Below are 24,523 nucleotides of genomic sequence, written 5' to 3'. Positions count from 1 at the left end.
ACTATTAATGGACGAAAAAATTTGCGTTCAATTTGTTTTTTTTTCAATTATGTTTTCTGAATGTTCCCCACAATCTAATTGGAACTCAATTATATGAATTTTATAAATATATATATATATATATATATATATATATATATAAACACGTGTGAACAATCAATAGGAGTAGTATTATTTTTTCTCATATGTATTTTTTTAGATAATATTGTTTCGGGCATAGTAAAATAGTACATGTGAACAACATGATTATCAAAATCTCGAGTTAAGTCGCTAATTCTTTTGTCCTTACGAGTTGATTCTTGAATAAACTCTTTTTTAATGAACCCCTGAACAAACTCGGTAGAATCTAAGTAAACTCAATAAACTCTCGAGTTTACCACGAGTTAACGAGTTAGCAAGTTAAAAAAAATTAGATCAAAATGAAAGTTATTTTTTATTATTTTTTGTCTAGCATTCAACATACTTTCATTTAGCTTGTAATTCTCAAATACAAAATTGTATGAAACCCTTGTTCTCTAATAACATCAAACCCTCGATGAGAATCATTTACCACTACTATAACCTAGTTATGATCTAGTAGTGATGTATTATTACTAAACTTGATTATTTAAATATTTTGAATTTTATGATTTATTATTTTTATTTATTATATTGTTGAAATGTTTAATTAGTATGTTATTTTATAAATATTTTGTTATTATTTTTATATGAAGTAGACTCTTATGAGTCTACGAGTTGAATCCAGAGTTGAGTCTATAAAACTCTCACGAGTCTGAGTAAACTTTCGTGTTTGATAACCTTGTATGTGAACATCTCTTCTAAGAGATATTCTAATTATATTTTGTCATATTACGAGAAATTAATTATTTCTATAGGAGTATTTGATGAGAAATTATCTCCCAACAAACAATATAAAATTCTCTTTAAACATGTATACAATTTATTTTCTCAATGAAACATAATATAAAGCTATTTTAAAATGGATAAAATACATATTTACTCTAGGATTAGTGTAAATATAAATCTTGACCAATAAGGGATCTTAGCCGATTTGTCTCTTAATCATTTAAGTATCATTTGTTTTCCTTATCCTTTAAGTCCTCCTTATATTAGTCAAAAATACCCGATAATTTCTTCCCTTTGCCTTATTATTCCAATTCATGCATGACGAGGGCATTGTGGGGCAGTTGAGTAACTCCACTATAGTTGAGAGTCACTCTCAATGTATACATGTATGTGTGTTTAGGGATCATAACTATAATAAGTCTTAATACACATATTAGGTGAGTTTAAATAATTTAATAAAAAAAATAAATAAAACAAAGAGTGATGAAGTGAGTTCACTCTGATGAGTTAACCCTCTAACTTAACAAATGATGGGACAAACTAGATAATTCAATCTATTAGTTTTTTAACTTGTCCAACATAACATGTTACCAACTACAAGACAAATTAATCCACCAAATTATTATTTTTTTTAAAAAAACTTTCACTTATATTAGAGTTAGTAACTTAGTATTATTCTATCCAAGTGTTTCTATTTCAAACTCACATAATGTAACATTTTATTTTATTTTTCGTTTCTCACTCAAGGATAATTTTATCATACTTATGTAAACAATATATGTAATATCTCAGATCTTAACAAGTAAGGAGTGATTGTTGGAACAAAAGACAAAAGGAATAATTATTAGTGAAAAAATCATTTTTTATATAAAAAATATTGGATGATATAAATATAATTTTTTTTTGTACAACCAAACTTTTAATTTAAATTTCTCCCTTCTTATTTCAAAATTTGAAGTGAATCACAGACTTTTCGTGACGTCCAATCATAAATAATTAAATTTAATTAAAATATATTAATAGTATAAGAGTGTTTCACATAATTATTTAATTATTAATTAGAATACATCATAAAATTAATTATTTTTTTAGTAATTATTTTAAAAACTATATTTAATATAATTTCTAATTGAATAATAATATAAAAATATTTCCAAAAAATATTATACCAAAGTGATAGTTTATCCAAATGTTGGAATAATGGTAGTTTGGGGACTTATGTTGTCTTCTAGCGTCAATAGTCGCAATTTTGCTTGCGAGGATGCCGTGTGATATCGTGCAATTGTACCGTGCTGTTTCATTGTTGCTTGCATATGGAATTTTTGCATGATCTTGATCGACTTGTGTTGCTTAATCCTATTTCATAGGTTTCACAAATTTTTCCAGTAGTAGTTTTCACGTCACTTGTACAAATTTGTGCTGACATAAGTTGCTTTATGTTGTTTTTAACAAATTTAGGGTAATTTTCTCTATTATTAAATAACTGAATGTTAATATCTTTTATATATTTTTTCAATTAAAAATCAAGTTATTATTCTAAGAATAACCCAATCAAAGGATTAACACATTCGATTATTCTTATAAATTGTTAATCTTTTTTTACTTTCGTTGAATTCATCTATCTTTTTAAATTTAAATTTAATAAATAGAAATTTGAATTTTTATTTATTTTATAAGATTTATTGTATTCACATGTAAGAAAATAAATTATTTAACGAAAAAAATTCACATTTAATTCTTATCATATATACAATTCTCTTAAGCCAAATCATGAGCAGTGATATCTTTTGTTTTGATATCTCATCTAATTGATTGAAAATATATGTGATATTTTTTTATTAAATATTTGTTAATATCTTTTATATTATGATTTTTATTAATTAAGTTATATTCTATAGTTTTTACAATGGTATATATATATATATATATATATATATATATATATATATATATATATATATATATATAATGGTATTAAACACAACAAAAAATAGTAGTAGTATATTTTATGTTGAGTTAAACATATTTAGGGTAAGTCCATCATGGCCTTTGATTTAGAGTTAGTTGGGAAAAAAATTAAATGGTTGATGTAATGATGTAAAATCTAATTGCGTTCACATGTTGTAAGAACGATCTATTAGATAAGAATAATTGTGTGCAAATTCTCTTAAATTGACGACAATCACATAATATTGATGAAATTAGTTTATAATTTAGTGGATAAAAAGAAAAAAGTGATTTCCCATTTAGAAAAAAAGAATTTGTTGGGCCCATAAGATTGGACCTGAATTAAAAATATATGATTTAAGCCTAATCTATATACCTATTAAAGACTTATCAAGTGTATGAGAGTGACCTATATAAAAGTTTATCATAACCTATAAACTTATTTTAAGGGTTTAGTTTATGATAGTTTAACATTAAAAGAGATAAAAATATGTATTTAAAATTTCATAAGATTCAAATATATCTTATTTATATGATATAAACTTATTTAACTAAATAACAAAAGTTGTAAGCATCAATAGCAATATTCTTAACAAAATAGATTTTACTATAAATCACCTGACTTATTTTCTGAAAAAATCTGACTTAGCTGGGACTTGATATAGATTAGACCATAAATTTGTGTGGAGCGGACTCACCTAGTTGTGGGGAGAACATTAGGCAGTCCAAGGTGTCACTCGGAGAAATCTGTAATCTGAGAGTGACTTGGTTGGGGTTATAAAATAGAATGGCGAGTAGCTGGAGAAGAACGTTTGGCAACATGAGGTCCTTCGTAAGCAATTCGATGGGTGGTCTCAGGGGCGGAAGCAACCTTGCTTCTTGGGTCGTCGCCGGAACCCTAGCTTACTTCCTCTGGATCAAACCCTCCCAAGACCTCAAGCGTGAACAGCAGGAGAAGGCCGCTCTTGCCGCCGCCGAGTCTGATCCTTATCGTTACGTTGAGACTCGTAAACCCATTCCCGATCCTCAGGTTCGCTTTCCTCTTCAACTTCTTTATTCATATTCATATTCTCTTCAACACTTACAAGTAAGTTACAATTAGTTCTCAATTTCAACAATTCCAGGTTACGGGTTTGATATATGGAAACAAGAACAAGGACAAACCAACCAAACCAGAGGATTGATTCATTCATTAGCATTCATGTGAGTTTGTTGCCTTACTTCTACTCAGTCCTATACAAATACACCATTCCGAAGATAGATAGATCATAGATGTGAGTGTGTTTGTGGGCATGACTTCCGGTTGATTCATTGCTACATTTATGATGTTCTTGGCAGGGTTCAAAATGGAGATAATTAATAATAAGGCATATCTCGTGTTTTCATGCACGCTCTTATTCATCTTTGCTAATATATTACTACTGTTTATTGTATTCACGTTTATGTGTTTATACTGTAAATTAGGTTGTCTGTTTTACATAGCAGCACTGCTCTTCCGGTCATATTTGTTATTATTTTTATTTATTTTAGTTTTGAGTAAGACTGTAATAATCCATCCTTCCGAAGACAGGAGGCAAGTTATTGTAATGAATAAGTTCTTCTGCCATTATTCATGAAGCAATGTTAAAGTTTGGTACATGCTTACTGTTTTCATATGAGTTGTGTCAGCATTTGTAGAAATTTTAAAAAGTTGCATTGCACTCATTAGGCTTTGAACTAAGTGTGCTTGTGTTTGCGTATTCTTTGAAATACACAAAACTGGCATTTGATTATAGTTATACCTCTGGTTTGCTCTCTAAATTTTAGGCTTGCTGCCTATTAAGCATGGACACCCCTTCAAAATGGCATGTCGGCTTAGATGCTAACAGTTCTTGGATGTAGGAAACCCCTCAACGGTGTCTCACTTTTTTAGTTTGAACACCTCTCCAACACAGGCCAAGCGAGTGAGTAGGCATGACGAAACCTGCTCTCGGCTAGACACTACTATAATAAAAAATAGGCTTATATTATAAATATTAAAAATTATTTAAAAATTGAAATCATTTAAAATATTATGAAGCGCATAACTCTTTCTTCCATTGAACACAAACATTTTTGCACACAAAACCCTGTTTTTGTCATGGATGTTAGTGGTTGCTCTGCTCCAGTGTGGTGGTTGCCTGCATTTGCGTTTTTGTCAGTGTCAATTGTCATTGTTTTCCATCGTTACTAGCCATGCCTCCGCCATTTGTGGTTGTCGGTACACTCCTCCAACTGGTGGTTCCTTCAGCATGGTTGTTGCTGACGTCTGTGCTTTTGTCCTTCACCTTCGTTATTTTCTTTTCATTGTTTGATGTGATTTTCATATCCATTTGTGAGGGTCTATCATATGAAAATTGTAAAGCTGTAAAACATTGTTTTTAGAAGGTAATATATACTGTCATGATGTCCTATATTTTTGACATTAACCTGTATCATGTCGGAGTCGCTCTTCATAGCTCCTGGTGATGTAATATTGTAATATCAATCTGAAAATTGCAAAATAGGCTGCTTGCATGCCAATGATATTTGATTGAGTAATGATTGATGAACATCTCTCAACTCTAAGCAGGAAACATCTCATTAACACCTATTATTTATTTTTATCTTTCTTTTCCTATCCCATCGTATCAACTATCATAACTATATTTTTCCTCCTAGGTGTCCACTAACAATTTTTGTATTTGATTTCCTATTTTCTTCTCTGTTCTTCAACCGTGAATTGGAAATCTTACAACATTTGATCCTACTCAGTAGAAATTTATTGGAGGAGCAACCGTGCAACAGTTCCTCTATGTTTTCCCTTTAGATGATTAGCAATGAATCAAAATGTATTTAGAGCCGGATATCCCTCAGTAGCAGAATTAAATACCATAAATACTCAGCTACTTTAGTGAGAAGAAAATGAGTTTCTATAAATGTCAATTGGGGGCGATCTGTGTAGGGTATTGTGGATACTGGAATTGACATTCTTATGCTATGAAGCTACCTAGTACTAGTAGGGTTTACCATGTTTAATTATTTGTCTCCATTAGTTCTTGAGGTTTGTCATGGCATAAGGACTTTCTCATTTTGTTGCTCTAGTTTATTGACTCTCTAATCTCTGTTTACTGTTTGTGCTCTGGTGTGCACTGGGTTTGCACTTGGTACTACTTCCATGGCTGACTGAATATACTCAGATGGTCCGTTTGGAAGAGAAGAAAGTGAAAGAAAAAAAAAATAAAGGAAAGCAAACACAGATCAGGATGTCATTTCCTTTATTTGATCTTATAGAAAGTGAAAGAAAAGCAAAAAGAATAGTTGACTTCATGAGACAAAAATTTTAACTTTTCTTTTCTTCTATTTTCTCTTCAATTCAAATTTCAATTTTTTCCTTCCTTTCTTTTGTTTCATCTCTACCAAATGTTGGGTAAATCTATAAGAATAAGATGTCGAGATAGATTTGATATTCTTCTTGCTCTTTCTGGATGTAGTAGAACGATTTTCACTTGTGTACTTGTGTTGTTGACACTGTGCAGTCAAATTCAACTGGGCATAAACTCTTGTAATGTAGGGGATCATTAACAACCAAAATACAATGAGGATGCTGTGGTTACTTTTTAGAGAACTTAGAAAAAATGGACAGCGAACTTGAACTTGGGAACATACAGTGTGACTGTTAGAGTATGTTATGTTTTCTTGTTAGATTATATTATATTTTCTGATGTATTAGTGACAGCAATAAAGCTATTTTAGTTGTACTACTCTGACATAGTAGACTTAGGCTTGTCCCCTATGTAATCTTGCTTTTCTCTCTCTCTGTAATCAGACCTCTTTCTTCTCTTGTGCTCAATGACCTTGGGTCTATATATATGAAAGTCCTGGTTGTAACTCAACTTACTCAGATCTTGTCCAGTAATTAAGACTCTTAACAATGTAGCCCATTAATTTCACAGTGACAATGTGACAAGCAATCAATGGATGTCGAATTTTTGTTTTATTTTATTTTCCTTTAAAGAAGTGTGCATTCACTATGGTAACCCTCTAGCCCTGGTTTCTGCATTGTCTTTAACTTTTGTTTATATACTACTGTATTTAAGAATATGTTCTCCCCGTTTGGCAATGGCAGGCAGATGGAAGAGTTGCTGGAAATCTACCATTTGGTCACAAATAGTCATGTTCATCTTGAGTTCTTATTGACAATATCATTTTTCTTTTAACCGTTATTGATTACATTTATAACATAGCACTCTTTAACAACCATGAAAACAATCCTTTCAAAAAAAAAAAAATGAAAACAATGTTTGGAATCTTGGATTGTCTGATTTCTTCATTGTTTCCCTTCGTTTAACAATTTTGGTCCAAGAATGTCTGGAAGCATTGTTTTTTGGGTCCTAGAATGTTTAAGCTATTTTTTTGGCCCAAGAATGTCTGAAGCCTCTTGTTTTGGTCGAAGAATACGTGAAACTCTGAAGCCTTAAACTTGCTTGTATCCTGTATTCTGATTTGAGGCTTTAGGAAGCACTTTTCATTTGCTGTTAATTTTACCCTTTTCAGTACTATTATTATAGGGTATGAGTTTAAGAAATGCGACACAAGTTCTAAGAGACATAACGTGATGAAAGGAGAAAAACTATTTGCTTCTATCTCAACGGACGTTTGACTGTCTCAACTCTGAATGCAAAACGATCTCGTTCTTAATGTTGTTTCCAGTCTACCCGCGTTATATCTATGGTCTACTCGTAAAGACCAGTCGTCCAGTGTATAGGTATATGACAAGCTAGGTTTTGTTTAAGCTTGATTTGACCAGTTTTGTAGTTTCGCCGGTCAACCCCAGGGTTGTCTTCGTATTTTTTGGGCTTTCCAATTACAATTCAAATATATAGTATACAGAAATATGAAATTAAAGTGGGTTTGGACGAAACAATAGATAAGAGTTATTTATACACAAGTATGGTAAAAGTTTAAATATATTTTTAGTCTTTTAAATTTGGATTATTATTTTTTTCTTTCTAAAATCTGTTTTTTAGTCCCTTAATTAAAAAAATAGTTTTTTTAGTTTCTTCTAGGTTCGAATTTTAAAAAAAACCAAAAACATATTTAAATTTGTAGTAAAATATAAACTTGTTTGATAGAAAAGAACATACAATTTCGTTGAAATGATATATTGTATTATATACAAAATATTTTTTTTCTACTAAAAGTACATATAAATATAAAATATTATATGCAAATATACGTTTAATTTTCTAGAGGAAGTTAATTTTTTAAAACTTTTATCTTTGGATAAGTTAAAATTGATAATTAAAAAAGACTTTAAAAAAACGCCAAGACTAAGTTATTATTTTTTAAAGAGAGACTAAGTTATTACTAAAATAATTGATTTTTTTTTTCTTTCTCTTCTCATTAAAGTTTTTTTAATTGTGTTTTTGTCTCATTTAATCATGGGTCCAGGATTATCTCACCTAAAAACGCCTCTTAAGGTCAAACCTGACCTATTAGTTTATTTAAAGGCTCATTTTATATTAAGATTTTAAATAGGCATATGGGTGTATTACTAAGAAGACTTTGGCAAGCTTATTGTTAAACAAATAAAAAAAAATTACGGTCAATGAACCTATTACATTATAGATCGAGGTTAGGGTGAAAAAATTAACAATGTCTAGTCTTCTATTGTGGGAAAGTCTTTTTGACCGACAGATATGATGATTTTAAAATCAATGGAAGACTTAATAACATCTCCTATCGTGCTTATAAAAAAAATCTCCTATCATGAAAAATTGTTTTTGACCGATAGATATTATGGTTTCAAATCAATGGTTGATATTTTTTTTTTCATTTTTCTTAATCTTTCTTGATTTACTTTTTTTTTCGATTTCTCTTAAACATACTTTTAAGGGGTAATTAAACATAATATTAAACTGATTTTATTTTGAAACATACTTTTGGAGGATCCCACTAATACCATCCTATTACTAAATAAGAATAGAATAGAAAGAATTTATAAATTTATATCGGAACATATTAATATTCAATAGAATAATACTAATAGTAGTATATTCAGATACTAGTCTAACAAAATTTATACTTTATAATTTAAACTTTAGACTAATAATTAATACTAATCTGATATATTTTTTACATTAAGAGGAATATGTTTATGTTTCTTCTTTATGAATATAATATTTTTTGGACATTTCTAATAATATTAAGTTTTATTCCTATTTTTGACATTTCTAATTTCTGGAATTTTAGCCCCAACTGAAAATCCAAACATATCCTTAGAAATAAAGTTGAGGAATGACATTTTTTATACTGGATGATTATTGAAATTTATTAAAAGTTACTAATTTTAATTTTAATAAGTTTATTTCTAAATTCGAAGAAAGAGAAATGGGTCACACCAAAATAAGTTAATAAAGAAAGTATTTGGAAATGCGTGTTAAAGAAAGTATTGACTGCTAGCATTCCTCCTGCAAGTTTATATGATATTTTAAACTATCAAGTTTAACCAACTAGCTTAGTGTCCCATGTCCTATACATGTAATAATTTTATAATTTATAATTTTTTATATATTACAACTTTTTTACTGTATTTATCTATTATATTTTAATTAATAAAAATATATATTAGTATATATATACACACAATATTTAACGATATTAATATATAATAAATATTAAATGTCATAAGAATCACACGAAAATTTTGTGGGATGTATACTATATTTTCATATACATACATCAAGCTTGTGTTTTTATAAAACTTGTACTTCATAAAAAAATGTATCTCCATAAATTTTATTTTATATTTAATATATTTTCTAAATTATTATATTAAAAATTTATATATTATTAATCAAAGAGATTTGAACATTAATCAAATAAGTTAATTTAAAATATAAAATTTTCTTTAATGGAATAAATAAGAAAAAAATTGATTTAAACAAAAAACTTATTTCAAATAGGTGAATGTTATTATTGAAACTTTAAATATTATTTAATATTTGAAAATAATTTTATCAATTAATGTTTAAACATGATTCGAGAATTTAATATTTCCTTATTATACTTCATTCTTATAATTTTTAATTACATGATTTAAAATATGAGTTTATCCTTATTTTATAAAACTGATATAACTTAATATATATTACCTAAAAAGATATATTGTTAACTAAAAAATTATTAAAAATGAATAAAATAAACTGATCGGTTATTTTTCTAGTACATTATTAAACAATATTAAAATCATTATTTAAAAATGTTAAAAGAGGAATAAAATAATTGATTAAGACTAAAAATTGTAAAAGTAAAATTGTTTGCATTTAATAGAATAATAATTAAGTATAACTCTAATAGAATAAATAATAAAATATAATCTATTTACATAATAGAATAATATTGAATTAAATTAATAATTGAATTGAATAATACCATTTAATATTTTGGAAGGAAATAAATATACGATTATCACCTGATATCATCTTATAAAACAAAATCTTATGTAAATATATATATAATTTGATACAGTAAATTACAAGTTTTTAGGTTTTAAACTCTCGGAAATTACATTTTACACCGTCATAAACGGAATTAATAAATAAGGACAAAATTCACACATTTAAAAAAATGAAGGATTAATAAATTATCAAAAATTAAATAAGGATAAAACACATTTTTTTCCAAAAAAATAAAAATGCTACTACTTCCATGTTATAAATGATCGAGAATAATACTATCTAACCATTACATAATTAACATGATTCCTCTTCTTTTTTTTTTTCTCTCCAGTATATCAAAGACGAGGATCAAACTGAGAAATTCATCGACATTGGCTTAATTGGTAACTAATAAAACACAAGAAAAAAATAATTTGAGTGTTTCCAGGATATGGTTAAAATCAAAACAGCCAATAGTGTGTCCATTCCCGAACAGTTGAATTTGTAGTGTCTGCTACTTATTTCTTTGTTTCCTTTTCTTGTAAATTTTTTCAGTGGATAACAAAGCTAAAAGAAAACATGCTCCGGTAAGGAGTGGTCTGTGATTATCGTTTATGTCTTCCCAATAAAGCACATATTAAGAAGAGTCCTATTTTTTAATACTTATAAATTTCAAAACACCTAATTAATATTCTTATTTTTTTTTCTCTATTATTCGCTCTTCTCTCTCAAAATTTCAATTAGTATTGATGTCAAAAAATCTTTATTTTTTTATTAAGAACTAAGAAGTGATTGAAGCTTACTTATGTAGATAATTGTGACACTGAAATGCAGACATGAACCTTGCCACCTTGGGGTTTGGAAATTGGGTAGCAACAACATATGGCAGGAGTATTATAAAGCTCACACTTTAAGAAACCGGCCCCGGTCAAGTAATTCGGGACATAAGACCAACTATTTAAAGAAACAAAAAGAGATGCATTCACGGTTCCAAGAATATATTTTTACTAGGAGTAGAGTTTTTTTACTAGATCGAGTACTAGTACATTTTTTATAATTTCAAGTTTCAATGTCACTGGTTCTGGTAATTCCTTGGCTCCCTCGTGCTTCGTCGAAGTTAGCGGATATGGGTTTTCGTGATTTGCTTAATTTGCGTTTCCTCGGCAAAGCAAGCCCAGAATTGACATTCAAGATGTGTATATTTAAATGAAGAGAGGATGCGAAGTATTAAAAAAAATGCATACATGTTAATTTTTTTTTTATTTATAAAATATCAGTTTCATTATTTCAGACCTAGACTTAATATAATTTTTTATATTAATATTTCTCACCTTATATGATACACACATAAAATAATAAAAATCATACATACTTTGACGCTAAAACATCATTTTCCAGAATACATTGATGTTTTTGTAACTTGCAAAAGTGCGTTTTTCTTCTACTAGTCGTTAACCCAAACAAATTAAGTGTGAGCCTAACACTTGATTTGGTCAGAAAACTTTCAGTTGGGAGTAGGAAAAAAAAAAAAAGAAGCAATATGTTTGAAGTTCAACATCGATTGCTTGTAGCAAGAAAGAAGAAAGAAAAGGTTCAACATCACTTGCCAATGTTGAGATACCGCAATAGCAGGAACTAGGGTTACGTTTTCTGTGCTGTGTTCGTTCTCGAAGGTGCTTTAAAACATCAAGATTCATGAAAATAAAACTAGCTAGGTAAAGCAGATAGGACCATTACTATATTATATTCTCTATGTAGCCCATTTCCGATATTTTGTTATGAATTAATTAACAAAACTAGCTAGGTAAAGCAGATAGGACCATGACATATAATACATTTGCAGGGTGGCCAAAACATGTGTTGCACATATAATAATATTGATGTATATATATAATTACTAGAAAGGATGAGTTTTGGGTGGTGCAGTTGATGTAGTTCCAGCCCATCCAAATAGTTCACCCTGCAGCGACGCGGGGAAGGGATAGTTGCTTCCATCTGCCACCTATCCAGTTCCCATGACGCCACGTGGTGCTTCATGAGGAACTTGATCATCATGAGAGCTACGTGGAGTTGAGTGCTTCTGATGATGATGGTGGTGATGAGTAAGAAGAGAGGGGGCCATTGTTAAAGGTAATTGCTGATTATTTTGAATGATGACTATTGTCTAGTAAATAGGGAGAGAATAAACCACAGGAATATGAATAGGATTCTATCTAGGAATAGGAATAGTGAGGTGGATGCGGGTGCAACATGTCACGTGAGCAAGGATTGTAGTAAAGTGGGGTTGGTGGAACTAAGAGAAGAGAAGAAAATGTACCAGAAAAACAAACACATCTCTGTTTCTCCATGTTGCAGCAATTGAAGGAAGCACGGTCTTTGCAAATTCCGTCACATTCACATGGCCGGTCTCATTCCACTCCTTTCTCCAATTCAATTGCATGCAATACTATCATTGTTAATAACAGATTAATCATCAGTGTTAACAACTAGAGTGGTATAATATAGTAACAGTTCATCCCCTATGATGACTAGAAAGATATAATTGATGAACTTAGAAATCTGAATGAATCTGATAAAGGTGTAAATGTTTATTTTTTATATGCAGCAACATCAGGGAAGATTGTCCAAAACAGCAACACAAGTACTCTGTAAAAGTTCTTAATGGTAACTGAATACAGTTGAATCCTCTCTGCTCCTTTTCTTCCCATTGCCTTGTTAATTGTTGTACACAATCTATGCTCTGTATGTGTAGCATTTAAACAAAAGAGAATAAAAAACAAATCTTATCGTATTCTATTTAATTCTTAAGATCTTATTTTTCCTTTTAACACACATTAAAAGATTAACCATTTCATGAAAACTTCATTGATAATGGCTATATAATCTTTTTGCATTCAGTATAATGATGACTGTATACAGTAGAGTATTTTAAAGAAAGCTTCTAGCTACAAAAATCCCATCTTCTTTTTTATTAAGACGGGTAGCATTCTTACATCTTGCACATTGACTTGTATATAACTTATTAGTAAAATTAATTTAAATAGGGACATTCGTGGTGTGGCTGTTGATGGTGTTGAGGGAGAGCCAGTTAACCTCACTGAACCCGTTGCCGAAGCAATAGGAGCTGCTTTTGCTGCATGGTTAGTAGAGAAAAAGAAAGCTCATGATTCTCAGCATTTGAGAGTTTCTATTGGTCATGATTCCCGAATATCGGCCAAATTATTACAGGTTTAGATTGTTCCTTATCTGCAGCAAGATGATAAACGAAGAAGAAAGCCAATCTATTTTGGTTAGTGGAGAAAGTGGTGTTGGTAAAACTGAAAGTACAGAAATGCTTATGCATTGTCTTGCCTTTTTGGGAGGGAGAGCAGCAACTGAAGAGAGGTCTGTGGAGCAACAAGTTCTGGCGATAAGAAACAAAATATTAAGGCCATGTTTGATTGTGTTTTTCATTTTTAAAAATGTTCTATAAAACAAATTTCAAAAAATGATTGTTAGACAATAGAAGTGAGGGAAGAAACTGCGATAGCGAAAAGAAAATAGAAAACCAAAATGTTTTGGTTTTAAAAAAACTTCTCTTATCAACTAATTAAGCATTCACTTAGTCTCTGTGGTTAAATAAGTTTTAATCCCTAGGAGGTTAATATTTTCCATCATTATTTTTTGTCTATATTCAAGATATTTTTCTCTTTGTTCACATATATTGTTGTCTAGCTAGTTTCCTCGATCGGATCACCATCTGCGCAAGTATATATATTTAATTAATTTCTTAATACGTATATATTTCTTAAAAGCTTTGCACCCGATGATCTAAACATCAACTATGGATCCAAACAAGACGATGATGGGCCTTAGATACGCTTTCAGATTTATTGAGTTATATACAAGAAACATGGGATCTGTTTGCTTCTGAAATCATTAAGAGCTTGGAAATGTTTGCAAAGGTGTGTTAAATGGATCTCAATTGTTTTTAACTTAATTATTATTTTTATTTATTATACAACACATCCTGCCATAATAATGGATCAATTGTATGCGCGCTGCTGGAGGTAGGAAACATAAAAATGCTGAATATAGGAAAACAACTAGTGGTAACTGTTTACTACTGCTATTTTTTAAGAGCATAAATGCTGGATCAATTGATCTTTTAGTTTTGTCTCCTATTTATCAAGCCAAACCCCTTATCATGTATATTTTTTACTACTATTTTGAGTGCAGTAACTAAATTATGTGCCATTATAGTTAATGATGTATAATCTCCATTATAATACTTAAAGTTGCTGCAAGAATATTTTTATAGATATAGTTAATAATAAAAGGCTGGGATGTTGCTGCAGGGGCAGTAGGGCAGCAGTGAAGCCAAACTGGCTAACAGTTAAAGTTTATTAGTACTCCAGTCTACATCATATTATTATTATTTCAGAACTTGTGACCTTTTTTAGTTAATATACACTTTGCGCGTTCTCATAATTGGCAGCCACTTTTTACATGTTAATATACACTTTCCAAATAAGAGCATGCGAATATAATTTAGAACAAAAATGTTTCTTCCATAATTTGTAATGCTTACATACCCTAAACCTATGAATTTCTGTATGTATGTATGGTTGAAACTGATATGACATTGCTTGTGTAAAATTTTGGAATTCAAATGTAATTCTTATAAAATAATATATAATTATATGGTAGCAGACACTGCTTACTTTTCCTGTCAGTCAGTCACTGCTTAAAATATCAAATTCTATTAACATATGTTTCAAAATTCAAATTTACCAGTATTTAATTTATTATAACTAGAATTTTCCATGTAGATTTTTTTTCAATTATTGGGTAGAATCTATAAAATTACTGTTATTTTTCAAAAGGACATAATTACCATATTCTTTTATACTCATTCATTATTTTAAATTTTTTTATTTTTTTTAAAAAATATTCTAAAATAATTCTCTGGAATATTTTGAAGCATTTAATATATGTTCGTGTACTTTTATTAAAAGGAATAACATTACATCACTATATATAGGAAAGCTGGATCAAGGGAAGTTAGGACGCGTCAACTTCTTTTAAAAGGTATCATAGTAGTATAAAGCAAGTTTAAAACTTTGGGAGTTAATTTTAAAAGGTTGACGCAATGTGAAAAAAAAGGTCCTAAAGAGACATGCAAGAAAAGGAACCAAAATCATATATACGATTAAAAAACTTGACCTGGGTTAAGGTTTATTACATTTGGATCGGTAAGCAATCATGAAAATATTTTCTGTCCACATCCACACGTAATTGAAAGACGATATACAATAGTGTTTTTAGCCAGAGTAAGCAACGAGCTTTTGAACGAGTCCTCCACTCCACTTCTCGGACTCTTGTTAATGATGCGCCACAGCACACAAAGTCCACTTCTGTCGCATACGGATAAAAAGGCGTTTGATGGGAAAATTCTAGCATATAATATTAGTGAAATTAGGTATTTTTTTCCTAAAAAAATGTTAAAATTGCTGGTAGTTTAAACTAATAATATTAAGGAGGAGATTTCATAAATCAATGATTCAAGGGAGGAACATTCACACAGCTCCCTGCTCAAAAGGAACGCGTACAAATAGTCGACCATGCAAACTAACAACAGCAGATGTCTGAAGCGAATCAATTCTTGTAGGTAAGTTCACAACCTGAAAAACATCAAATTTCAGTCAATCACTTTCAACGAAGATGCCACGTCCTTACGTGACAAATTCTATTATTACTCTCAGCGTCATACCAAGATCTCTGTTAAGAAAAGGTAGTTTACCTTTTTGAAGGGGGTAATTCCCCATGGATTGTCAAGGTGTTCTGGCACACCAGTTATAACAAGACGTCCAACCGGATCTGATTGGACTCGCACCTGGATTTATTATAACAAAGTCAACAATAAAAGTAGAAACCAAGGAAGCCATTATCAATCACAAAGGAAAATACTCATTTAAATCTAAAATGAACAAATAATGTTTGTATTCACTATTCAGAATTTAAATCATTCAATGTGCACTTCATAAAATTAAGGGTGAATACACCCTTGCTCACTTAGAAGAACTTTTTTCAATCATTAAATACAATTAGTTTTTACTTTTAACATGACGGCAAATTATCCCAAACACATATAAAATGTTTAATTACTAATTTGGTTCCATATAGTTTCACGATTCATACTTTTTAGTCCTTATAGTTTAAAAGTGATTTTTTTAGTCTCTATAATTTATATTTTAATTCTCTTTTAGTCTCTATAATTTAAAAATGGTCTTTTTAGTTCTTATAGTATTTTAATTCTCTTTTAGTCCCTATAGCTTAAAAGTGATATTTTTAGTTCCTATAATTTGTATCTTAATTATCTTTTAGTTCTTGCTAAAAAAATAATTAGCTACAAAAAAAATAAAAATAATTAACAACAAATTAGTTATAAATCATCAACTATTTTTTATTACAAATTATCTCGTTAATATTTTTGTAGTTAATTGTAATTAATAATGTTACTCATATTTTGATGGTAAAAACTAAAATGAAATTAAAATATAAAGTATAAAAATTAAAAAGATCACTTTCAAACTATAGAGACTAAAAGAGAATTAAAATATAAATTATAAGAACTAAAAAAACCACTTTCAAACTACAAGAACTCAAAGATAATTAAAATTCAAATTATAAGAACTTAAAAAACCACTTTCAAACAATAAAAATTAAAAGGTATAAATTATAAAATTATAGGGATCAAATGAGTAACTAAATCTATATAAAACTATATAGGTAAAATTTTCCTCCTCACAAAAAGGCATCGAAAAACAGCCAATATAGATCATTAGAAATTGTAAAAAGTGATTCTACATCCTATTTTATATAGTTATGCTCAAGAAGAAAAATCTAAGATAAGATTTAATAAATTCAAGGACATAATAATTATCTTTAATGGTTGTCATTGTTGGATAACTAGGAGTGAGGATTTGACAATTGCACGGGCATGTGTTTCGTCCAGCAGAATAAGCCAGTTTTTCTGCATAAAAATAAACAGGGGATAAAGACACCATGGTGCTTACCTCCTCACGAAGGAGCCCAGGAACAAGGGCATACACCTCAAAACCATCCTTCTGGACATGGATACAGAAAACAGTAAAATTTTATTATTAAATTCTATTTACAGGAGAAAAGATCTGTCATTATGATACATAAGAAGGACATAAACTAGGTAAAGAATACAACCAAACTGACTTACAGTTTCCCGCACATTGATCTTCACCCAGTCAGCTGGGGGTCCAACGTCCACTACCGCTGTGACCAATCTATCAGATGAAAAACTCAATTAGCCTTGGTTCATTAGATACACTGAAACTTTATCATATCTCACAGTGCACACGTATCTTTTTCAGATTGAAATAGGCATTGTATGTGGTTGGATTGATCGGAGAATCAGTAATAATGAACAGAATCCTGACTGACATTAAGAAAATGCCAAACTCCCAGGGCATATTCACTTTGTCAGTTTGTCTGTGTTTTGGCTCACAAAACTTTGGGGTGGGGTAGGAAAGATGTAGATATAGAAACCTTTAGGGAGGAAGAAAGCAGATATATCTCCAAGGACTTGAATAAGACATGTATAGGGTAGTATCATTAAGGTGCACCAACTTGTTCTGGTTAATTCCTTATTTTAATTTGCTGAAAACCTATGAATCTCATAGAAAATAGCATTTATTAATTGTGTAACAGCAAAATTAATTTACTCAACAGTAATTGTTATAATGAAGAGAACTTCAAGTGGTGGGTGGCCAATGCCATGAATTAAGAGATTGTGGATGGAGAAGCCAACACTGAAACTGATACAAAGATCATGACTCTACGCACAGGACTATTATAGGTCAATTAACAGAAAAGACCAGTAACTTAACTGTTGATCTCCTTCAATATTTGCAGATTTCTCAGCATGCTCCAGACCAGACAGTGTCCTCTGTTTATTGATCATACCTGATTCATTGAAGCATAAATAAATGAGATAGCTATTAATTTAGAGAAAGTTGGTGATGTTTGTAGTGACCATACCAATACTTTTTAGGTTCTTTTCACGCTTTTGTGTGGAACTGAAGTTCTTGTCCTGTGCAAGAAAAAACAAACACTCTATCAGTAGAAACATTGCTGTAAGAGAGTTACAGTGATCAACAATAAAATGATGCTAAGAATAAAAATGAAAATTGTAAAGGTCTCAACAGACCTTAATAACTGGCTCAGCAACCTCACCATATCCAAGAAGGCGCTGAGCATGCCAACCTTGCATTGCACGTGCTGCGGAATCCCTTCTTGCTCTACCTGAGCCTGGAGTCTGGTAAACAGCAGGCTGCAAAAGAAACTCATTATTTGATATATACAAACAAATGGTAGAGGTTGAAATGTTGTTACATGCTCCCAAATCTGTCCCAAATGCTCTTTTCTGTAAAATTTCAACTCTCCTTGCTTAACCAGCAGCAGCAGACCACCTCTGATGATCCCAAGACGAAAGGTCTCTCAGATTGAGAACTTTGGGAATTGGTGGCTTAGAAGTCAGAACATCCTTCCATATTTGATGGCACCACCAACAATGGTTGCAATTTCAAGCATTGTTGGCAAATATTTTGGTTTCTCCTTTACATTTTCTTAAATTACTTAATATGATTAATATGATGATATGAAGAATTTGAGAGACAGACTAATGACTTATCCCCTATATGCTGTTAGCAATTGTCAATCATGTAGAAACTCTTTAACCTCCATATTTCAAGCTATATAATATTCTGCATTCATTTTTTCTCAAATATTCTACTCCTTTATAGCTTTTTTTTTTTTTTTTTTACAAAACAGTTCTTCAGTTTTTTCTCTTTTAATACTGTGACTGTGTGTTGCAAATTTTACATATATAAATAAATACTTTAGATATTTTACTTAATATATAATATCATGTGAGAAGATTGCTCCAGTACCTATGTTTTTTAAGCCATAAGGTTATTAATATCCAAGGTGAGTTGTCAATCATTTATTGTTTAAGTCATTTAAACTGTCAAACATCTTTCTAAGCCAACAACCAACAAATATTTGACAATTCAACCCGGTATAGTACCCATACAGGCACGCATATGCATATCTCAAACTTTTTTAAAAAAAATCCATGTTTACATATTGGAAGGGAATGGGACACACATGTATTTCTGCATGTTTTTAAGAATGTTATAATTTTTTAGAACAAAAATAATAAAAAATAAATTAAATATTTGAAACAAAAAAGGTTCAGAAATTCTTAAATTTTCCATTTTGTCCTCACAGGAAGGAAATGCGGGGTAACTTGATTTGTAGCAAAAACTCCAGTCCTTATATAGTTTCAATCCTTGAAGATTAGGAAGATGGTGATTTAGGATTTCCAGCAGTTGCTGAGCTTGATCAGTAGATAAAGTGGGGAAGTTCTCCTTTGTTATCAATCTGCTCTGTTTGATTACTGCACATTCATGGGTTTTTGTGAAATGTAGTCGTTCTAATAGATGAGAAATTACATAGTATCTTCCCTTATATTCTATTCCAATTGCATCTATGACTATTTTCTTTTTGGAAAAGGTATGCTAACTGTAAAGGCATCACAATAGAGAATATTGCATCTATGATAAGTTAGCTTTTGTTGATGGAAAACTTATGTGCCAAATTTTTTTGGTTTCTGTTTCTTCTCTATCATGATACACTTCAAAAGTTATCATTGACAGCAATGATTAAAAATACTCCCATTGATTACCTTAATCTTTCTAATTACTAGTACTCAACAAAAAACCTAGGACTCTAGAATTTATTTATTTTTGTCTCACACATAACCATAAAAGCCCAATGTTAGCATTCTAGCAGTCATACTGTTCAAAGTTCAAATCCAGTGGCCTTTTCTTTACAACTCAACTTTTGTGTCTAGCAAAATAGGAGCATAACTAAAGAAAGAAGGAGCTTTATTCAAGTTCAAATGACAAAGGAAAACAATAGATATAATAAAAGTAATCTTCATTTGAGCATGAAATCAAGAAATAAAAACGGGAAAAAAGAAAGAACATTATACAAACCTCTTTTTCCACATTTGAAGATTGATGGAATGGTCCAACAGGGAGCTGTAGCTCCCCAATCTCTCTCTTATGCCTTTCATACTCTAAAAGTGCCTGCAAAAATTGAAAATTCAGGAAAAAGGAAACCAGATCATACAAGAAAAGTAACACTTGAAAACGTTTAAGGCAGAAAAGCAGATAATTATGGCAAATCTAGGTTTTAGTTTCATTGGTATCCAGTCCTGTGACAAAGACAGCACGCGCCATGGAAAGAAGTAGAGACAGCATACACACTTCCCTTCTTTTACCTTTGAATTTAGGAACATGAAATAGACATCAATTCAAGCTGAAAGCCTGATACTGACGCTCATCAGATATTTCAGAAAAAAATATTAGCCAATTATAGTATCAACACTCAACAGAAGTATAAGTTTACTCTAATATATCAATTATAACAATAACAAAGATGAAATCATTCAAATAATTAGAGATGAGTGCACTACCTTCTCATAAAAAATTCTAAATGTCCATGAGACTGTAGTGCAGGTCCTGTGAGAAAAAAAAATCAATATAATAATGAGCAAAGGGATATATTTTTAAATGAATTGTTTCGAAAGAGTTTTTATTTTGACTTTTGCATTTTCCCTAAGTATGGGACACACATGATCATAGTCCCCCTAATATTTTTTAAGCCAATCAAGTCCCCTTACTTTTAAAATTAAGCAAATGTGATCCATTTGTTAAGTTACCATCAAATTTTAACACTGACATCATGACATGGCAATGAAATTGCATATGTGGAAATCAATTTAATCATTTGATACTCAATATGCCACATAGGATTGAATATATAAAATATAAACAATTTACAAGATTTAAAAAAATGAAAGGAACTTAGATCAAATTAAACCTCATGAAACTCGAAACAGAAACAATTCTATGGGTTTGCTAACAGTGAGAAAAGAAACCAAAGACTCAATTTCCTAGAGTTCTCCCACGAGATTAGGAATAGGATATCTCACCAGATAGTGAAAAAGGCATCTGACAAGGGGGACCGCAATTTGCTCTTGGTGGGTGTAATCAATGGACCAAAACTCAAATGATACAGTAGCAGAGATATGGTTAATTTACAGTAATTTGGTACTGATTTGATTTGTTAAATGATCAATGGTATATGGTTAGTTTGGTGCCCTAGCTTTTGGTCCCAATATATGTTCAGACTTCATAGTGGTTTATTGATATTCGGTTCCTTATATGGTTAACTTGCTACTGGTATCACATCACCCACTTGATTTGTTCTTTCATTCAACTCTCAAGATGAACCAAGTTTCAGAAACCCCAAAACCATTAACCAAGAAGCTAGTTTATATTTTCCAAATATAACCACACCTCCTCATTTGGCATATTTTGATTGGTTATTAATCCAAATCAGCACAATGACTTGCTACATTGCAAATCTGACAGCCACTGCATCAGCTAACTCTATTAACAATTGGATGGAAACTTAACATGTGGACCACATTTGCTTAATTTTAAAATTAGGGGGACTTGATTGGCTGGGGAAATCTTAGGGGGACTAAAATACATAGTCCAAACCAGGGGGATCAAAAAAGCAATTAAGCCTTTTATTTTTTAGAAACTAAATTATACATGTTAATAACAATCAGTTATAAGCCACTCAGCAAACTATAAAGAGTTCAACAGTGACAGTAAATAGCTTAAATATAGTATGAGGAGGTTATGAAGGCTTAGTAAGAACTACAAAACAATAATATGTTTAGGCCTTACTTTGGGGGGTGGAAAGACTCTCCTACTTGCCGCCACAACTTGGATCCAGTTACCTAGATATAATCAATCAATAAGGTCAACTTTATCACTTATTGGTAATGAATAACTGACAAAGGGCCCAAAACATTTAGCACCAACTGAAATAGAACTTATGGATTTTGATGGAAATTATGTAATTATAGTAATATTGTAAATATGGTAGAGTATATGTTATGTAATTATGTTAATTAGAGTTGAAAAATAAAACAATTCTGTAGTAATAAAACATTTAGCACCAACTGTATATTCATGTAATTCTGACACAATTATCATGTCTCATTCTCTTTCATCATGTCAAATAAACTAAACATGCAATGACACATTCTGTTCCAAAATTTATAAAATAAATTGTCTGGTAATCAAAATCAAGTTACAGGACAAAAGAATAAAGAATCTGGGCCACGACCCTACTATAAGGAAAGTACAAGACCAAATCACATAGGTTGAAGCTGTTACGAGGTCTCCACAAGTCAGATAACAACTATTTGAAATTAGCCCTACCATATCTTTCAAAATTTAAAAGGGATTTATTAGATGAATGACAAATACTAAATGATAGGATCTTTGTAAAGCTGACAAGAGGACTGAGAACCAAGTTGAAAAATGCTTGACTTCCACGGCATCAGTTCTCTGTGCTACAGCCTACAACTAGTGTCTGCAATCATTTGTGTAGCTCTGAGTATATCCACACTACCTAGGCCATCAAAGATAGGGAAAGCATAACAAACAGTAGTACTGAAAGCATAACTACAGTATATCTGAGCCTCTGAAGTTTCAACAAAGCCATCAAACATAGGGAAATCACGTGGATAAATCATCTGGACGTTTGCTAAAATGTTGAAATCTATATTCAATGAAAACACCCCTTTTATCTTACAAAAGGCATGAATGGGATAGAACTATTTAGCAATAACATTAACAACAGTCTTGAGTTTGAAGTAAGATGGCCTATAGGCGTACAAAGAGATGAGCTGTTAATAATAACACAGAAGATTAATCCATACCACATCATAGCCGCCTAGTCTGATAACAGCTCTCCACAACCTGCAGCCCAAGGAAAAGTAAGGAATCCGCTATCAAAAGAGTTAGGTAACACATTCAAAATTAGTATCAAGGAGGAAGTCAGGCCCACTTAAACTAGCCTTAAAGAGATTACATCAATGCATCACAGGGGATATTATACGTACTTAAGGCAATTGAGTGGCTCTCCATAAAACTTAGGAGGCTTAAATTCCAAGGAGCGCTCTCTGTAGAAAGTCTCAAGCTCTTTCATGAATGTTTCTCGATCCAGAGGCGTGCCATACTCATCATAATCAGTCATCTGTGGGTTAATGTCGAGATAATAAAAAATCTACAAAATAAGAACAACAACAAAATGCTCTAATATCTTTACTGGAAGTAAGTACCTCAGTATCATTTAGCACATTCTTCATTTCTCTGACGTTTTTTTCTTTAGGCTTTGGAGTGGTCAGTTCCTGATGCGAAACGGTCTGAGCATCTTCAACTTCAAACTGATTATTGTTAATTACACTGGCTTCTGGCAAATGAGCAGGACCAGAATCGCCGTTTTTGATATCATGACCCTGTTCGACCATTACTTGATCCTGTTGTAGCGGAGCAGGGGAAGAAGCAACACGTTGGCCTTGCAAAGCAGCATCAGCAACATCCATATCAGCAATGCCATGGGAGTTACCCGTGGGTTTCTCATCATCCTCCATCTTACACTACACAACCACGTAAACATAAATCACTACATTATTAGAATCATCCCATGACTCATGGGGAAGAAGACGAAAATACTAGCCCTAAGCTAAAGTAGTGTGTAATAAATAAGTTTCGATGGCGAAACAAACACGGCCTCGAAAGTAGAAGCAGCGTACCTTAATTGGTGAGTGAGGAATAGGGAAACTGATCCGCCGTTGGGCGAAAATGTAGGGTTTGGGAATCGACAATGGGGTGAGGAATTGGGAAGAGCGGAGAGGAGTGTGTTTTGTTCCTATATAAATATGAAATTTGAATGAATGGAGCACAGAGTCTATTAAACTAACTTAGTAATGATGAAAATTAAACGTGACAGCAACAATTGGCTCCAACATGATATAGCGGCTCCGGTAGCGGTGGTATGAGGCCAGAGAGAGAGAAAGAGAATTTTACAAACGCCGGTTACCTTAACTTCACCGCTTCAGTTGTGGATGATATATTTTAAAAGAGAAAAGAGTAACTATTTCTTTAACTTTATCTATTTTATAAATAAATATTTTAAATTTTATTTCCCCACAATTTATTCTTAAATTTTATTTATTCTCCTAATCAGCTTTAATTTCACTCTATTTGATCTTTTCTACAAATCGATTAAATTGAGAGTTAAATTATTAATAGAAAATGAACTTCAGTCATTTATAATTCATC

At 31.0% G+C, this 24,523-nt stretch overlaps 2 protein-coding genes across 7 annotated transcripts; one reads left to right on the top strand and one right to left on the bottom strand.

The window, feature by feature from the left end:
- Nucleotides 1-3,418: 3,418 nt before the first annotated feature.
- Nucleotides 3,419-7,059, top strand: LOC100527639 (uncharacterized). 5 transcript variants are annotated; one of them, XM_006577731.3, is made up of 3 exons: nucleotides 3,419-3,823; nucleotides 3,918-3,996; nucleotides 6,920-7,059. In XM_006577731.3, exons 1-2 carry the CDS (start codon nucleotides 3,581-3,583, stop codon nucleotides 3,975-3,977), a joined length of 303 nt encoding a protein of 100 aa, XP_006577794.1. In that variant the 5' UTR covers nucleotides 3,419-3,580; the 3' UTR covers nucleotides 3,978-3,996; nucleotides 6,920-7,059. The 5 variants fall into 5 exon arrangements, with proteins under 5 accessions (XP_006577794.1, XP_040870439.1, XP_006577795.1 ...); XM_006577732.3 differs by lacking the exon at nucleotides 6,920-7,059 and adding an exon at nucleotides 6,365-6,686 and having other exon boundaries at nucleotides 3,441-3,823; XM_006577730.3 differs by lacking the exon at nucleotides 6,920-7,059 and adding an exon at nucleotides 4,132-4,399 and having other exon boundaries at nucleotides 3,441-3,823.
- An 8,684-nt stretch (nucleotides 7,060-15,743) lies between these two features.
- On the bottom strand, nucleotides 15,744-24,310 carry LOC100777965 (AT-rich interactive domain-containing protein 5). Of its 2 annotated transcripts, XM_014774403.2 has the most exons (14): nucleotides 23,995-24,308; nucleotides 23,521-23,838; nucleotides 23,302-23,435; nucleotides 23,119-23,158; nucleotides 22,076-22,128; nucleotides 20,791-20,836; nucleotides 20,309-20,401; nucleotides 18,457-18,579; nucleotides 18,288-18,339; nucleotides 18,137-18,212; nucleotides 17,467-17,533; nucleotides 17,291-17,341; nucleotides 16,015-16,107; nucleotides 15,744-15,895 (listed from the first exon to the last, which is right to left on the bottom strand). In XM_014774403.2, the coding sequence occupies exons 2-14, from the start codon at nucleotides 23,830-23,832 to the stop codon at nucleotides 15,791-15,793; spliced, it is 1,245 nt and encodes a 414-aa protein (XP_014629889.1). In that variant the 5' UTR covers nucleotides 23,833-23,838; nucleotides 23,995-24,308; the 3' UTR covers nucleotides 15,744-15,790. The 2 variants fall into 2 exon arrangements, with proteins under 2 accessions (XP_014629889.1, XP_040870671.1); XM_041014737.1 differs by lacking the exons at nucleotides 15,744-15,895; nucleotides 16,015-16,107; nucleotides 17,291-17,341 and adding an exon at nucleotides 17,113-17,247 and having other exon boundaries at nucleotides 23,995-24,310.
- Nucleotides 24,311-24,523: the final 213 nt, after the last annotated feature.

The sequence above is a fragment of the Glycine max genome, chromosome 4, assembly GCF_000004515.6.
Source record: "Glycine max cultivar Williams 82 chromosome 4, Glycine_max_v4.0, whole genome shotgun sequence".
Lineage (NCBI taxonomy): Eukaryota > Viridiplantae > Streptophyta > Magnoliopsida > Fabales > Fabaceae > Glycine > Glycine max.
Note: the sequence above shows the minus strand (reverse complement) of the source record. Positions and strands in the feature narration are given on the sequence as shown.

What these genes read in the sequence shown, in the direction of transcription:
- LOC100527639 (XM_006577731.3), top strand. Translation starts at nt 3,581, where the DNA reads ATGGCGAGTAGCTGGAGAAGAACGTTTGGCAACATGAGGTCCTTCGTA. An exon ending in AACCCATTCCCGATCCTCAG is followed by an intron (nt 3,824 to 3,917) that starts GTTCGCTTTCCT and finishes CAACAATTCCAG; the next exon opens with GTTACGGGTTTGATATATGG.
- LOC100777965 (XM_014774403.2), bottom strand. Translation starts at nt 23,832, where the DNA reads ATGGAGGATGATGAGAAACCCACGGGTAACTCCCATGGCATTGCTGAT. An exon ending in GAGTCTTTCCACCCCCCAAA is followed by an intron (nt 20,837 to 22,075) that starts GTAAGGCCTAAA and finishes TTTTTCTCACAG; the next exon opens with GACCTGCACTACAGTCTCAT. An exon ending in TTAGAATTTTTTATGAGAAG is followed by an intron (nt 20,402 to 20,790) that starts GTAGTGCACTCA and finishes CAATTTTTGCAG; the next exon opens with GCACTTTTAGAGTATGAAAG.